The sequence below is a fragment of the Neofelis nebulosa genome, chromosome 18, assembly GCF_028018385.1.
Source record: "Neofelis nebulosa isolate mNeoNeb1 chromosome 18, mNeoNeb1.pri, whole genome shotgun sequence".
Classification (NCBI taxonomy): domain Eukaryota; kingdom Metazoa; phylum Chordata; class Mammalia; order Carnivora; family Felidae; genus Neofelis; species Neofelis nebulosa.
In genome coordinates this window covers 42209812-42227327 of record NC_080799.1, presented here as the reverse complement: position 1 = coordinate 42227327, position 17516 = coordinate 42209812, and the positions used below count along the sequence as shown (strand labels likewise).

The 17516-nt window shown below is 54.9% G+C and overlaps 1 protein-coding gene across 1 annotated transcript in view; it reads right to left on the bottom strand.

Moving 5' to 3' along the window:
- Window positions 1-17516, bottom strand: part of TRAP1 (TNF receptor associated protein 1) — a 45486-nt gene that overhangs the window by 311 nt on the left and 27659 nt on the right. Inside the window, exons 7-17 of the mRNA XM_058711168.1 lie at window positions 17339-17448; window positions 16722-16795; window positions 15818-15973; window positions 14488-14608; window positions 12803-12872; window positions 10218-10365; window positions 6687-6872; window positions 6166-6304; window positions 4942-5027; window positions 2829-2974; window positions 73-145 (exon numbers count right to left, since the gene is read on the bottom strand). Of these exons, the coding sequence (XP_058567151.1) occupies window positions 73-145; window positions 2829-2974; window positions 4942-5027; window positions 6166-6304; window positions 6687-6872; window positions 10218-10365; window positions 12803-12872; window positions 14488-14608; window positions 15818-15973; window positions 16722-16795; window positions 17339-17448 (1309 nt within the window). The remainder of the gene's footprint in view (window positions 1-72; window positions 146-2828; window positions 2975-4941; window positions 5028-6165; window positions 6305-6686; window positions 6873-10217; window positions 10366-12802; window positions 12873-14487; window positions 14609-15817; window positions 15974-16721; window positions 16796-17338; window positions 17449-17516) is intronic.

Genomic DNA, 17516 nt, shown 5'->3' with positions numbered 1-17516 from the left:
GAGGGAGAGCACTGTTCCTTCCCCGACCTCCCCGCCACAGAGGCTCCAGAACTCTGGCTCCAGAAGACTCACCTGGTCAACCAGCAGCTGGGCCAGGTCAGGCTCACTCTCTCTCAGCTGACTGAGTTTCTTGATCAGTGTGTGTCTGCAGCACAGAAAACACCAGAAGTCAGGTCAGGGCTGGGTGCTGCACAACCAGCACAAGAGCCTCTGTATTCTGAGGACTTTTCTGGGAGGTTGGGGTTACCGAAACAGTCAAAAAGACGCATGGTGGACGGTCCAGTCTAAGAAAAAAGGCACAAAATGACGGATTTCCGAGGACAGAAACACTACCAACAGGAATTTAAAATATGAAAAAGATTTTATTAGTTTAGGTATGAAAGCAGTCTTAGAAGCTCATAAGCATAGAAGAACAGCCAGGAGACGTGGCCCAGATGTGAAAGCACATTGTAAGACTCCAGGAACTGGACCGCTGGCTCTAGAAAACGAAAGGGCAACCGTTCTACACAGCTTGATGCACACGTGGGGACGTGAGGGCAGCCAGTACTTGACAGAGACAGCGTTAAGAGGGCAATAGGTAGGGTCACTGGCCGGCCACCCGGAACACAACTGGATCTCTTACACCAATAAATACAAACATTGACAGGGAAAAGAGAAAGATTTCTGAAGCAAAATGTAAAACACACAAGTCAAAAAGAAAATGATCACTACAACTCCCTAGGAATTCTATTGTTTTCTACATAGAAAAAAAATGCCATAAACTTACACTATCTGATCTTTTTCCTAAGATACCGCCATCAAAATTGTAATTTTTCAAATGGCCAGAGTTGAGACCTTTGGTATGGGGCGCCTAAGCGACTGACTTCAACTCAGGTCATGATCTCACACAATGAGTTTGAGCTCTGTGTCAGGCTCTGTGTCTTGCCCTCTCAAATAAAACGTTCACATTTAAATTTTTTTTTTTTTACATTTTTTTATTTTTGAGAGACACAGAGAGAAGTGGGGAGGGGCAGAGACAAAAGGAGACAGAATGCAAAGCAGGCTCCAGGCTCTGAGCTGTCAGCACAGAGCCTGATGCAGGGCTCGAACCCACAAACAGTGAGATCATGACCTGAGCCAAAGTTGACGTTTAACCGACTGAGCTCAGACTGAAGGCATTGGGGAAAGATGTGTAACTGCTACGGGGTACAGGGCAGTCACAATCTAAAATTCACCTGGACATGGCTCTGAGACTTAGCAATCCTTAGCAATCCCCCTGCTCACGGCACCGGGTACGGTAGGAAACCCTTATAAGAAAGCCACCAGCCAATCTGCATGCACGACAGGTGCAGGCCAACTCTGGGAAAACACGACCTAAGGGGGGCCGTGCTGGGTACTAGGGAAATTTCACTATGGATTCCCTTGGTTCTTCAGAATTCTGAACCCGGTGCACAGATGAACAATTTTCAAAGCAACTAAAATTTAAAAATCGCCTGGCAATAAGAACGAGCCCTCCATACAGCTCTCCCACAGAACTACTTGTGTGCCAGCATTAGGTAGAGCCTGGGGTCAGCCTCTCCGCCAGGCGCCCACAGCTGAAGCCTTGTGTGCCCCCGGGACAGAGGCCACACGCACACACTGGTGCGGCTCCCGTTGCCGCCTGACCGGCCGCGAGCCGAGTCAGCGCGCTCACCCGATTCCAGGTGTAGTCACTTGGCTCAGAAAGTACAATAGGAACCTCTGCCCTCTCCCCAGCAGTCTAGACAAAACGTATGTTTATAAAACATACATACATACATAAATACATATAAAACAAGCATTAAAAAAGATATGATAAAGTGAGTCATAATGCAAAAAAGACAAAAGTACAAGGCCAGAGTCCAGAAGAAAATACGCCAAATGGGCTGTAGTAACTGTGGTTGGGGACAAGTCGAGGGATGCTTGCTTTTTGCTATTTTGTAACATATTTGGTAACCTGTTGATAGAATTTCATTTAAAAGTTATTACTGTAGGGGCGCCTGGGTGGCTCAGTTGAGCGTCCAACACTGGATTTTGGCTCAGGTCACCACCCCCAGGGTCATGGGATTGAGCCCTGTGTCGGGCTCCAGGCTCAGCACAGAGATGGTCTCTCTGCCCCTCTCCCCTGCTGACACTCTCTCAAGAGAAAACAAAAAAGGACGGTCTTAGAAGGCATGTCACGAGAAAGCCAAGCCAAAGGATGGTCAATGCAGGGCCCTGGGGACTCCCGTGCTACGCGAGCAGCGCGCACGTCCTCGTCCAGGTGAGGGTAGCCGGGCCGTGAGCCAGATGGGGACGAGGGGGACAAGAGTGTTCACAGCAACCTGTCGCCACCAGCCCCCGAACGGAAACTACCCCAAAACAGCCCAACGGTGCTAAGGCAGACTCCTATTTCTCAGCTACAAACGCAAACCTGAGCCACCCTCCACGCAGACTGTCTCGTGCCGAGTCGAGGAAGCACTTTAAAAACACACTCAAGGATCCCACACACGTCAAAGTTCCAAACTGACAACACAGAGCTTTTTCACGGATGCGTGAACAGACGGTAGAACCACGGCGAGGTGAGGAAATGACTACTCCTGCAGCGAGGGCTCTGGTGACCTCTGAGGACAGGGACAGACTCTAGTGGGAAACGGGGCCATCTGAATGAAGGCCAACAAGGTGGTTTTTTAGGACCTTGCGGAAGATAGTTTAATAGTCATCAAACCACGTAAGCCTTATGCCCTCCTGAGGTGCCGTAAACGAAGGCAGCACACAAACCCACTCACGCACACGATGTGGCAGGTCGGAAACGCGTGCTCAGGGCCCGGGCCCGGCGCCGGCGGCCCTACCTGGGGTTGATCTCCAACGTGGGCTGCAGGACCTGAGCGCGCTCCTCCTGGGTCTTGGCCAGCTGCTGCATGCGCAGGAAGTGCCGGGCGGCCCCCATCTCCAGCACGGTGATCATGGCAGGGTGGGTGTCCAGCCGGAGAGTCACCTAGGAGCCAGGCCAGGGACCAGAGGTGAGGGAGGAGCTGGAGGCAGGGGCCCCTGGGCTGCAGGGTCTGGGCCATTCGTGAAGCTTCCCCGGGTGACACACACAATGCAGGTCTCCAGGGACACCCCTCCCTGGCAGTCGCGAGAAGGGGGTCTGAGCTGCCACCACACGAAGTTCCTGGAACGCATCCCGATCGTGGACTCCCTCCTCCTCTATCCCCCACCCCCCAAAACTACTGGTCTCTAACGTGTCCATTGCTGTCCCAGCTCCATCTGGCCTGGGTTAACTAACCTCCGCTGCACGGGGGCCATGGCCGGGTCCCACAGCAGTCAAGGACCCCGCAACCCGGCTGCTCCCCTGCCCAAGGCCCCAGCCTCTCCAGTACGTCCTCCCTTAATCCTGCCCATCCTCCCTCTGTCCTGCCTGTCCCAATGGCCTGAGCCCCCTTCCCACGGCTCCCACGGGCCTGGATTTCATCCACTACACCTGCCACCGAACGTTCGAGATCCTGCTCCCCGTGGGCCTCTCCCTTGCCACCCAGAGGCTCTGGGCCTGCAGACTCAGGCCAGACTTCTGGGCCTGCTGGACCCATGGCACGGCAATGGAGAACCTGCGCCGGGATTCAAATCCAGCTCCCGGACTCCAAGCTGTGATGTGGGGAAGTGTTCCACCTCGTCTCCTTCGTGGGTCAAATGCACTCGTTCTACTTAGCTCGGAGGTCACCCTGTGACCTCGGGGGTCATGCTGTGCATGACACAGCACATGTCACGAAGAGAAATCCCGGCTGTGCGCCTTGGCTCTCAATGCTCACTGCCCGGAAGCCACACAGGTCCCCAGATGCCACCTCTTACAGAGGTGCCACCTCTTACAGAGGTGCCTCCTCTGCTCTTGGCCGTTCCCACCCTGCACACCTTTAGCGCCACGCCTGGAGGTGTCCCTGTGCCAGTGACTTCACGCTGAACACCTGTCCTCCGGCTACCATGGCCTTCTCTTGTAGGTCCGAGCTGGACTGCTCGGTTGCCAGCTGCTCTGGACAGAACTTATGTGACTTGTGCGTTTCTGCCCAGAGCCGCACATACACAGTCCCAGAGGCCTGAGTTGGCTTGTGCTCCGTATCTGGCCTCGGCATCAGAATTGGCCTGTTCCTGACGCCAAGAGGGACTAACTTGCCTCGCCCTCTCGAGCCAGACCAGGCTGGCCCCCTGGAATGGATCAGGGAGTGAAGAGAAATATGCAGATGCCGAGCTCCCAAGACCGTGAGACGGTAAGAGAAACAAAGACTACGCTTAGGTAGACTCCATGACTCACCGGGATCACACACGCGTAGGGCACACACCGCCTTGGCGGCAACAGCTGGAAGCCTCACCTGAGAAGGATGCTCGGCCCAGGACCCTCAGTCGGGACCCCGACCAGGCTGTTCGCTGCGGGACTCCCCCAGCCACGAGGCTGGATGTCGTGAGCACCGATTTGATGTACGAACCCTTCTCTGTTCTTCTCTACACTCTCCCCCTCTTTATGTTACTCTAATGGTTTGATTCCGTATATTCCCTTTCCTTTATAATTAAAGCTCCTCCACGGAACGGAAGTACGGCTCCTGTGAATTACGATTCAGAACACCGGCTCGCTGAGACCCACCCAGACCCCTAAGAACCTGAGGTGGGTAGTCAGCTCCCCGTGTCCTCGGCCACCACAGCACCTCGGGGACAGCCAGCTGGGGACCGACCCCCTCCCCCCCCCCCCCCCCCCCCCCGGTTCTCTGCTTCCCCCCCGGTTCTCTGCTTCCACCTGCTCTAGAGTGGCACACATATGCCCCTGGGCACTGGCGCACGTGCACACACAGGTGTGGCAGCAACACGCCGGTCTCCCCCTCAGATCACGGCCACGGGGAAGACACCCACAGGGCCGGCAGCTGTGCGGTCCCGGAGGCCCATGGCAGCCGGGTGGCAGCCGTCTCCGGAAGGCCTCACCTTCACATTGGTGACACGTGACCCCAGTGCATTTCTCATCCAGGCCATCAGGTCCTCCGTCTCCTTCTCGGACAGGCGGTCACTGGCTACAGGAGGGTAGATGGGAGCGGGCTCAGAGCCGCCCACCCCAGGGCATCCCAGGGGGCCTAAAATGCTGATGCCTCAATACCGGGTTTCAAGAAGGCTCACTCCACCCCTGTCGGCCACTGCCGCAGAGACAGAGGCTTCCCAAAAGGACCTTCATCTAAAAGTAAGCAGATTAAATTGGATCCCAAAAAGGACACTTTGGGGGCACCTGGCTGCCTGAGTCCATGGAGCATTCAACTCTTAATCTCAGGATCATTCAACTCTTGATCTCAGGATCAGGAGTTCAAGCCCTATGCTGGGTGTGGAGCATAAATTAAATTAAATTAATTAAATTAAATTAATAAATAAATAGACAGACATTTTTGGTTGCCTGAGGCCCATATAATTTTGTGAGTTTTTTTTTTTTTTTAATTTTTTTTTTTTCAACGCTTTTTTAAATTTATTTTTGGGACAGAGAGAGACAGAGCATGAACGGGGGAGGGGCAGAGAGAGAGGGAGACACAGAATCAGAAACAGGCTCCAGGCTCCGAGCCATCAGCCCAGAGCCTGACGCGGGGCTCGAACTCACGGACCGCGAGATCGTGACCTGGCTGAAGTCGGACGCTTAACCGACTGCGCCACCCAGGCGCCCCAATTTTGTGAGAGTTTTAAAAAGAATCTCTAGGGGCGCCTGGGTGGCTTAGTCGGTTAAGCGTCTGGACTCTCGATTTTGGCTCAGATCATGATCCTGCAGTTTGTGGGATCAAGCCCCACATCGGGCTCTATGCTGACAGCACAGAGCCTGCTTGGGATTCAATCTCTCTACCCCTCCCCTGCTCACTCTCTCAAAATAAATAAAACAAACATTAAAAAAAAAAAAAAAAAAAAAAAAAAAAGACCACTTCTGATTCTGTCGGAAGCCAAGCTGGAGGGAGCACTCAGACCCCCAGGATCTAAACAGAAATGTTTCCCATTCATCATGAAGATGGTCCCCCCAACAGCTTCCTCTGTGTAGGCTGGGGACCCCAGATACACATGAGAAGAGAAAAAACTCCATATGAACCCAGCACTACAAGATGGAAGAGGCCGTCTTAGCCTCCTCTGCACCTCCAGGCCACCACCCACACCTGGGCCCAGAGAGAAGGGGAGCGAGCCTACCCGGGGACCCGTCCTCCAACTTCTCCTCCTTATAGTGATCAACAACGATGTCCGTCTCCACAGAGATCAGCTTCTTCTTGTCAAACTCACGAAGGTGTAGCAAAGTTAGTTCATCGAACTGCTCGTAGCAGAAGAGAACCTGCGAGAGCCCAAGAGCATTGGCGTCGGGCCTGAAGAAGTCTGCCCGCAACAGGACAGAGCGGAGCGTGAGGCCAGGGCCGGGTCCTATGTCTGGAAAGGCCATACTGGGGTCCGGGGGCTTCCTCAGCCTCATGGATACAGTGGTTCACCAGATGGTCCTGAGGGGGCCCTAGCAGTAGGAGTAGCAGTAGGAGCAGTGACTACGGAGGAGCCCCATGTCACCTCCCAGAGACACAGAGACTAACGGCAGCCTGGCTGGGCCTCAGGACCCCTGGACATCAGCTGCCTCATGCGGCTTGGCTCTCCCGAGCACGTTCGGCCACTGTCTGGGGCTCAGACCCTGTTTATCCCGTCTGGACCCCAAGCCGTGACCCACTCACCTCCATGTTTTTCTGCTTCATGGCCTCGTAGTAGGGGGAATGCTCGGCCAGGTGCCGGCTGGGGGCACACAGGTAGTAGATGGTGCGGGTGCCAGCCCGCATGCGGCCGGCATAGTCCGGGAGACTGGTCAGCTGTCCAGCAGGCAGTGCCGAGGACTCGTACCGTAGCAGCTTTGCGATGTCCTCCTGCAGACAAAGGCCAGGTCACTCTCGTTCTAGGTCCCTGTTCGGAAAGCCTCCCAGCCGCCTTCCACAGGCTTTGGAAGCCTATGGATACGGGGAGGAAGGGCTCTGGCCGGCCTCACCCCTGGCTGCCGGGCCCAAGGACGGCACTCGGCCCCTGGGGGGCTGAGGGGACTCCGAGGGTATCCGTCGGGTCCCACATCAAATGTTCGGGGGACCCCGGAGAGAACCTTCACCCTAGCTGGTCCGGGGCCCCGTGGAGAAGGGCTTTCTGGTACACCTGTCCTAGACCACTGGTATACTGCCACTGTCCGTGGCAAAGACCTTCCCAGACCCAGCATCCTCTGTCCATCCCCGCCTCCTGGGCACGTGGATGAGATGTGGAGGCTGCACTCCTAGCCTTCCGCACGGCAAGGACTAGCGCCGACCCGTGGGGCACAAATGACAGTGAGCACGTATTTAAGGGGGAGCCAGTCCTCCTCCATTCGGGCAGCTGAAGGTCAGTGTGCCCGCTGGTGTCATATCCTTGATGTGGGAGCTGCCTGCCGATGGTGGAGCAGTGGCCCCAAGCTGGGGCCTGGGTCCCCATCCCCAATGCCACCAGCCAGCATGTGACTTGAGACCTCGTCTATACCAGTGACTTCTCCCTGATCATCCGGCACAGACATGTGGGGCGGGGGGGGGTGCGGAGGAACACGGTGGAAGAGCAGACAGCCTGTGCCTAGAGCTGCTGGAGTCTGCCACCAGCAAGGAGGGCCGAGAAGAGGCTGTGGCGGCCTCAGCACGCCAGGGCCCTAGGTCCACCTCCCACGACCTTTAGAACCTCCTGGGGGACCCCAGATGCTCGGTCACCTCCTCCTTCCTCGCTGCTAAAGATGAAATCTCGACCCTCGGAGTGACTGCTTAATGGGGCACACGTGTCTTTTTGGGGAGACGAGAATTTTCTGAAGCTAGATGGCTGTGGGTGCACAACTTGCGAATGTATGAAGGGCCACTGAATTGTTCACTCTGAAAGTGTGAATTTTACAGTATATGAATTATGTGGCAATTTAAAATTGGCCAAAAAATGTTTATGGAATGATTGTATTTTTTAGTATTTACTTATTTTTGGACGAAAGTCCCAAACGTAAGACAGTAAACCAACAAAATCCTAGAGGAGACAACAGGCAGCAACCTCTTTGCCCCCGGCCGCACCAAGTTCTTACTAGACCGGTCTCCGGAGGCAAGAGAAACAAAAGCAAAAATGAACTATTGGGACCTCATGAAGATAAAAATATTCCTAAAGCAAAAGAAACAATCAGCAAAACTAAAAGGCAACCTCCGGAATGGGAGAAGACATCTGCAAATGACATGCGGATAAAAAGCTATTATTCAAAATCTATAAAGAACTTATCAAACTCAACCGCCCCAAAACAAATAATCCAGTGAAGAAATGGACAGAAAACATGAACAGTTTCTCCAAAGAAGACATCCGAGATGGCCACCCGACACATGAAAAAAATACTCAGCGCCACCCATCATCAGGGAAATATGAATCAAAACCACAAGGAGATACCACCTCACACCTGTCAGAACGGCTAACATTAACAACTCAGGCAACAAAACATGTTGGCCAGGATGCGGAGAAAGAGGATCTCTTTTGCACTGCTGGTGGGAGTGCAAACTGGGGCAGCCAGTCTGGAAAACAGTACGGAGTTCCTCAAAAACTTAAAAACAGAACTACCCTATGACCCAGCAGTTGCACTACTAGGTATTTATCCAAAGGATATAAAAATGCCGGTTCAAAGGGGCACACGCACCCCAATGTTTGTAGCAGCACTATCAACAATAGCCCAAGTATGGAAAGAGCCCAGATGTCCATCGAATGGCAAATGGACATAGAAGATGTAGTATATATATATAATGGAATATCATTCAGCGATCAAAAAGAATGAAATATTTCCATTTGCAACAAACTGAATGGAACTAGAGAGTATTATGCTAAGTGAAATCAATCAGAGAAAGATAAAGATCATATGATTTCTCGGGGCGCCTGGATGGCTCAGTTGCTTGGGAGTCAGACTTTGGCTCAGGTCATGATCTCACGGTTCGTGGGTTCGACCCCACATCGGGCTCTGTGCTGACAGCTCAGAGCCTGGAGCCTGCTTCGGATGCTGTGTCTCCATCTCTCTCTGCCCCTCTCCCACTCATGCTCTGTCTCTGCCTCATAAAAAAAAAGATCATATGATTTCACTCATATGTAGAATTTAAGAAACAAAACAGATGAACACAGGAGAAGGCAAGGAAAAATAAGATAAAAACAGGGAGGCAAACCATAAAAGACTCTTATATACAGAAAATGAACTGGGGTTGCTGGAGGGAAGTGGGTGGGGGAGGGGCTAAATGGGTGATGGGCACTGAAGACGGCACTTGTTGAGATGGGCACTGGGTGTCGTATGTAAGCGATGAATCAGTAAACTACTCCTGAACTCATTACTACACTATGTTAACAGACCTGGATTTAAATTTAAAAAATATGTATATTTACTCATTTCTGAGAGAAAAAGAGACCACACGTGCCTGCACGACCAGGGTGCAGTGCAGAGCCTAATGCAGGGCTCAAACTCACGAATGGTGAGATCATGACCTGAGCTGAAGTCGGACAATTAACCAGTTGAGCCACCCAGGTGCCTGATGATCGTATCATTTTTAAGTATTTGAACTCTGGCCCCAGAGGCACCACATTGAAGGATTTCCGCCAGGGGCACAGGGGTGGCTCAGTCTGTTAAGCGTCTAATCCTTGACTTCAGCTCAGGTCATGGTCTCAAAGTTCATGGGTGGGAGCCCCGGGTCGGGCTCTGCACTGACAGCAACAGCACGGAGCCTGCTTGGGATTCTGTCACACTCTCACTCACTCTCTCTCTCTCTCTCTGCCCCTCCCCTGCTTGCACATACACATGTGTGTGCTCTCTCTCAAAATAAACAAACATTAAAAAAAGAAAAGGATTTCCACTAGTCACCCAGAGAACATGCCTTTCCCACCCCAGGAACCAGGCACCTTGCCCCGTCCCCTGCCTTTAGTGATCTCCTGAGCACCCTGAATGCTGGTGGGAGGAGGCAGCGCACACCCACCTCCTTCCGGCATCAGGCAGGGAAGAGCTCGGTGACGTGGTAAGGAGGCTCCAGGATGTGGCGCCAGGCCTGCTGCGTCCAACAGAGGCCTGGAGGCCAAACACTGCCTTTACTGACACCCACAAAGTGCCCGGCTATGCCACGGTCACGTCCCAGGAAGTTCGGATTTCTGGCCTCCACCGGATTCCTCCACAGCCCACGGCAGCCCAGAAAAAGGCCCAGGAACAAAGACCCTACCTTGACCTCTTGTTCAGCAGTGGTCACGATGCCCTCCCTCATGAATAAGCCATAATCTTCAAAAAACTTGGCATATTTTTCAGGGTCTTTTTTACTCTGGTCAACAAAGAATTTTATCAGCCTCTGCTGTAGAAGGTCCCGGAGTTTCCTACAGAACAGAAACGCGTCTACCATCAACAAACAACTTTCATGAAAGATGAAAGGCAGAAGCATATGAAAAACGTTCATCCCCACTAATGACCAAAGAAGTAGAAACAATACACTATTTTGGTGAAACTAAAAAACGTGAAGCAAAAAGAAAGGGGACCCCTGACAAAGCCCAGCTGGGGAGACACCCCTAGTAGCAGGAATGCGAACCGACCCCCCACCCCCACCCCCCGCCACCCTTGTGGAGGACCACAGCCTGGGATCCAATCGCAGATTACACTTCAGGAAACCGGAGTCGGCAAGCTTTATGGACCAGGCATCACACCGTGGCGCACAGGACAGAAGGCAACTGTGAACAGCCCCCGGGCTGAACGCTAAAGAACAGGCTGAACATAAAACGCAGGAGGGCCATTAAACGTCACCTCCTCTAATGGTCCGTCATGACATCAAAAAATGGTCCGCTGAAATGACGCTGAAATGGAAAGAAACACCAGAAAAATCCCAACGTGGATAAATCACAGCAAACAGTGTGTACGTGTGTGCAAAGACCTACCGTTAGCTTTCTGTGCACTGGAACTCTGCGCTTAGGAGCAACGCGGTATACACAGCACGTGCACTGCCAATGTAGGTTTATACAGACACGCTATGCGCACACGCACACACCAGTTTTATAAAACTTGGATTTCTTGGGGAACAGGGTGTTTACTGCGGCATTTCACAGTGGCGTGAAATTACGAGCAACTTCATGAGTGAAATTAAGGGTATTCTTATTTTTGGGCACCCAGGCTAAGTCATTAAGCATCTGGCTTCAGCTCAGGTCATGATCTCACGGTCTGTGAGGTGGGAGTCCCATATTGGGTGAGCCTGTACCCCGCCTTAGCGTGAGTCCTGCTTCTCTCGCTCTCTGTCCCGCCTGGGACTGCGTCCTGTCCCAGCTTCTGTGGCTGCCCCAGCCCAGGTGCGGGTGCTGTCCCATCCTGCCCCGTGGTTGGAGGTCTGAGTTGTTCAGGATGGAGCAGAGAGGAAAGCTTAGATGAATAGGAAACTGTTGATCTCCCGCCCTGGATTATTACAGAAATACACTGTAATTTCGCTGCTTTTTAAAGAAAGGCAAAATAATGAAATAATTACGCTCTTCCGTTATTGAGAGAGTGAGAGCGCGTGCAAGTGAGCGAGGGACAGGACGCACCAACATGAGGGGGGGCCAGTGGCCACGGCTGACCCATTCTGTGGCGGGGTCGGGAGCAGACACGGGCAGGGACAAGACCAGGACGTCCCAGTGGTGCCAGCTGGTATTTGGGAGGCTCAGCAGACATACGAACACGTACTGATACAGAAGTACAGACGCCCATCAACACACGCAGACCTCACACGTTCCTCGGCTCTGACTGCTAAGAGGGCCTGGGAGGAGGGACACCCCAACAGCAGTGGCGTCCCCAGGGCCCAGACCCTGACTTCTCAGTACCATTCTCTGTTCAGAGGAACCAGGGCTCCTCAAAGGAATAAGCAATTCCAGGGGGGTCAGGACAAGACGCAGGCAGAACACAAGGTGAGCCTGGACCATCCTGTGCCCAAAGCGAGGAGGCAGAAAGTAAGGTGGGGGCGGGTGACAGGCACAGGCGCGGGCTCCCTCCGCTGGCCCGACCCGGGACGGTCTTGGCATCAAGATCCATAATGAAAGTAACAGATCACAACCTGATGAGTAAAATGGGAAATCGGCTCCCGCACACGAACACACCCTACACTGAACACGCGGGCCGACACCGCCCCCGCCAGTGACAAAGGGGGAAAGTAACTGCACACGGAGAGGCTGGCAGACGCCCCCTCAGCCGAGTGCTACGAGAACCTCGCCAGGAACGGACTACTCACAAGTGAGGGCCCGCTGGCCAGGCTGCGGTCACTGCTCTTCCTGCACCTGATGCAGGTGTACCCGCTGGCCGGCATGACCTCTCTAACTCACGGTTTCTGCAACCGTGACCTGGGGCCCTAGTGGTGCCCCCGCAAAAGACTACATGGGCCACACAGGAAAGGCTCCGTACAGTCCCGGGGGAGAATCTGCACTCGGGAACAGGAGCCGCTGCTACAATCGGGACGGGGAGCAGAGAAATGGAGCCACCTCAGCGCAGAGGGATTCCACAGCGACCTCTCCACAAGAGGGTCACCTGCACACCAACACGTCAGATCTCTCCTGGCTCTGTGGTTGTTCTCTGCCTCCTCCAGCTCAGATGCAGCGCGCTTGGGGTCTCCCCTGTCACGGCCACCAAGGGAGGGCACGTCTCCCCCCAACACGTGGCCCCCCGGGCCCAGTCCCGCGGCAGGGCCGCTCTCTGCTCTCCGCCCCTTTGAAGTCGCCGGGGCCCCTCGGGGGTCAAGGTGAGCACGCAGAGGGGGCTGCGTCTCCCGCAGGCGCCCGCCCTGCCCCTTCCTCGGTGGCTTACCTGATGAGCGCGCTCTCTTGGAGGAGCTCCCGACTGAGGTTTAGGGGGACGTCCTCACTGTCCACCACGCCTGAGGGAGACACAGGCCCATCAGGACCGTCCCCGGGCCCGCGCTCCGCCCGGCCCTCACTGCACACTCCTCCGCCTCCCTGCCAGGCCTCCCCTTCCCCCTCCCAACCTGACACCAAGTCCAACCATGCTTGTGTGACAACGAACTGGCGAAGGACAGCGTGGGGAGACTCACTGGGGCACCAAATGCTGGCCCCTCCGAGTCCTGCTGATGCCCCAGAGCTCGTGCACACAGCCCAAGTCGTGGCAACGTGACCAGAAGAAAGCTGGTGAGGCCAGGGGGCCTCTGCTGGGGGAACAGTTGCTGAGATTTCAGGATCTGTTTGACACTCTAAAGACCACTTCTGAATTTTGTGTTCACAGCCTTAAGTATACTGTGGACATCCTGCACGTCGTGTGCTAAGGTGATACGAAGGTTTAGGTGCTGAATTCTTTTTAAAACTATAATCTCACTCGGGGAGACTGGGTGGCTCAGTGAGTTAAGCGTCTGACTTCAGCTCAGGTCTTGACCTCACAGTTCATGAGTTCGAGCCCCACATCGGGCTCTGTGCTGACAGCCCAGAGCCTGGAACCAGCTTCAGATTCTGTCTCCCTTTCTCTCTGCCCCTTGCCCATTCTCACTCCGTCTCTCTCTCTCTCTCTCTCTCTCTCTCAAAAATGAACATTAGGGGCGCCTGGGTGGCTCAGTCGGTTAAGCGTCCGACTTCAGCTCAGGTCACGATCTCGCGGTCCGTGAGTTCAAGCCCCGCATCGGGCTCTGGGCTGATGGCTCGGAGCCTGGAGCCTGCTTCCGATTCTGTGTCTCCCTCTCTCTCTGCCCCTCCCCTGTTCATGCTCTGTCTCTCTCTGTCTCAAAAATAAATAAACGTTAAAAAAAAAAGAAATTAAAAAAAAAACCAAAAAACAAAAATGAACATTAAACCTGAAACTCATGGGGTGCCTGGATGGCTCAGTCAGTTAAGTGTTCGACTCGTTTTCAGCTCTAGTCATGATCTCAAAGTTGTGAGATCAAGCCTCACATCGGGGTACACTGGGCATGGAGCCTTCTCGGGATTCTCTTTCTCTCTGCCCTACCCCTGCTCATGCTGTCTCTCAAAATAAACTTTAAAGAAAAAGGGGAGGGGGTGCCCGGGTGGCTCAGGTCACGATCTCACAGTCTGTGACTTTGAGCCCCAGATGACTCTGTGCTGACAGCTTGGAGCCTGGAGCCTGCTTTGGATTCTATGTCTGTCTGTCTGTCTGTCTCTCCCCCGCCACCCCCCCCCCCCACACTCTCCAAAAAATAAACATTAAAAAACAAAACAAAGCACAATAAAAAACACCTGAAACAAGAATTCAAATTAAACGTGTTCTGTCACTCTGCCCCACCTCAACCACAACGTGGTGGTTGCAGAGGGGAAGAAGCTTCCTGGGTGGAGCTAAGCAGCTTCCCACGGCCGCCCTGGGTCTGCCCAGCTACCCCAGCCTGCCGCCGTGGCTGCCCACCGCGACCCGGTGCTCAGGCAGACGAGCGCTCTCTGCTGAGGTCGGCACCCCAGGCCACGCGCGGGGAGCCGCTCGGTCCCGGGGCTGCGGGGCCTCGACTCACACGACGGACACGGGCATCAGCGCTGTACCTCGAACGAAGCGCAGCCACTTGGGCAGGATGTCGGTGGCCTTGGTCTGGATGAGGACCTTGCGGCTGTACAGCGCAATGCTGGAGCCCATCTCCCGGCTCACGTCAAACATGGATGGTTTCTGGGGACAAGGAAACAGCAGTGTTAGGGACCCACGAGGAGGCAGAACCTACGATGTCATGTGGGAGCACGAAGGACAACTCAGAGCCACCCCTTCTTAAGGAGGCCTGTGCCAGGAGCTGTGGGGGGACACGTGGGGACTCAGAGGAAGAGCCTAGGGAGGACCTCGACGGGCCCTCGGCAGGGGGAGCAGGGCACGGGACTTCCGTGGGCAGCCGCTGCCCCCCACCCGTTCCCCCTGAAGGACATAAAAAGCAACAACCAGCATGTCCCTGTGAACAGAGCCAACGTGCTAGGGGTCAGGGGCCAGCAAACAATAGCCACAGACCAAACCCAGCTCAACACCTGGTTTGTGCAGCCCCAGAGCAGCTTTTCCATTTTTAAATGGTTGAGAATGAAAGCAGAACGAGACTATCTCATGATGTGTGAAAAATACACGAAATCCAAACTGTAGGGTCCTATCAAGTTTCCTGGAACACAGCCGGGCTCGCGAGCGGTTCCAGGGCGCAGCGCTCCAGGCCACGCGGGGCCTGTGAAGCCCAAACTAGTCACAACCATCTGCCGACCTCTGCTCTAAAGCAGCATTTTGGGACCTGCATCCCACACGCACACCATGCTGGGATCCTGCTAATATGGAGGCTCCATTCAGGAGGTGCTGGCGGGGCTGAGATCTACACTCCCCAAAACCCCAGGACACGCTGGGGCTGCTGGTCTGCGGAACTCAGCACCGAGTCTCACAGTGCCTTCCCGAGTGGGTAGCCCTGGGACCTATGGGGGCTGCCATCAAAAGCACCAGGAACTTCTTCCAACCCCCGAGCAGGTCTCCCTGTTTACAGGATTCATCAGAGCCTTCACCAGGCTACTGCGAGCCAGGGGGTTTAAGGGCCAAGCGCAAGCACAGAGTGCCCACCAAGTCATCAGAGCGCCATGGCGCCCCTGCCCTGCGGGCCTCCCCCGGGCCCCTCGCCCAACGGTTCTGTTCCACCAAGACAGCATGTGCAACACCCCTCCCCCGCGCTCATCCATCGGGAGGCGGGGGATCTGCTTTTACTCTGATGCCGCCAAGTTAGTTTTTGTGATGCCTGTGATCTGTCCCCTTCAGGGAAAGTGCCAGCGCTGCTGAGAAATGCGGCCACCTTGGGCGGTGCCCCCCACCCCAGGGAGCAGCAGACAAGCACTCGCAGCGCTGCCCCGAACTCGCGGGCCTCACCATTTCCGGCACATAGAAGATGCTGCGGATGTTGAGAGGCGCGTCCGTCCTGTAGTGCAGGGTGTAGCGGGGCCTGTCGTGGGCCTGAGCGACATAGCGGTAGAACTCCTCGTGCTGCCACTCGCCCACGTCCTTGGGGTCCATCATCCAGACCGCCTGGAAGTGGACAGTCACAGGGATTCGGCGTCTAAGATACAGCCTCCCAACGACCACACAGAGCTGGGCCGCTGGAGCCTGTGGGCCCAGGACGAGCCAAGAACCAGCCCCGTGGGACAGACAGTGTGGGGACGGGGGCTGCCCCACAAAGACACACAAAAGGTTCTAGAACGAGTGTCCCCTCCCCGCTACAGGGTGTCAGGAAGGGCCAGCCCGGAGGACGTGCACGGGCCTGCAGGACGTCACAAACAGATTGAGTAAACGGACAAAGAAATGTGGCCTGGTCGTGGAACCAGAACTTGGCCGTAAAAAGGAAGGGAGCACCAACACAGGCTCACACGGATGAACCTGGAACCATCGTGGTAAGAAGCCAGACACATAAGGCCACAGTGTTTGATTCCACACTGACGTGAAGTTTCCAGAACAGGCACACGAGTGGTTGTTGGGGGCTATGGGAGGGGAGATAGGGAGTCACTGCTAAAGCAGGCAGGCTCCTTTTTGGGGCGAGAATGTTCTAAAACGGGACTGTGGTGATGGTGAGCGCACCAAGGACCAATGAACTGCACAGTGTGAGCTATATACCCAGGGCACGAGGACGGGGCACAGAAGGGTGGGGATCTCGCCTTCCGCAAGGGACCCCACTGCTGGGACAAGGCCACCCAGTCCCACCTCGGTCCCTCTGGCCCTGAAATGTACCAACCTGTCCCCACAGCCTCCCCTGAGCCCTTCATGCAGCCCAGGGTCTCACCTGCAAGGTATTAATGCGCCTTCCGTTCAGGTACAAGGGGAAGCTGACAAAGTTACTGTATTTTGTCACTACATCTGGAAGAGACAAACACGTGAAACAACAATGAACATAGGGAGCTTCTGGACGCAAAAGCTGTGGAAGTGGATGCAGGGGTGACAGCACGCCGGAGGACTCAGTGTGGCCGTCTCACAGGTGGAAAGCCAGGTCACAGCAGGGACACTGTCCTGCCTGCACAAAGTGAGAACTGCAAGGAAGCAGATAGATGTCTTGAGGCCCAGGCCACTGTGAGACGCCCACACCTTCTTGGCGGCATGAACAGAGTTCACGGGAAGCGCTCGGCACCTCTGATGAGCCGTCAGTCACACACGACGACAAGACCACCGCACAGAAGCCCCTGCTCTGGGTTTCGGTGAGGGGTGAGGGACGCATCTTCCACACAGGCGGAGCACGACCACCGAGGGTGGAAGACGGAGCAAAACCTGACCGCGCCAGTGGGCCTGGCTTCTGGTCCCGCACGGAGCCACAGGGGCTCTGTCCCAGGCGGGCCTGGGCCGCCAACCCCGGAAGTGCCCTAAGCCTGCCGCACACGCATCACGGTGGCCCAGACTCCCACTCACCTCGAACCCGGGCCTCGCTGGCGAACTCTGTGCTGTCTGACTTGAGGTGGATGATGATTTTGGTCCCAGTTCTCACTCCCGAGGCTTCAGCGATTTCAAACACCCCGGAGCTAAGACGTGGGAAAGGGAAAGCCAATCGCACAAAGCAAAGCTGACAAGTCCTCCACCTGGGACTGTC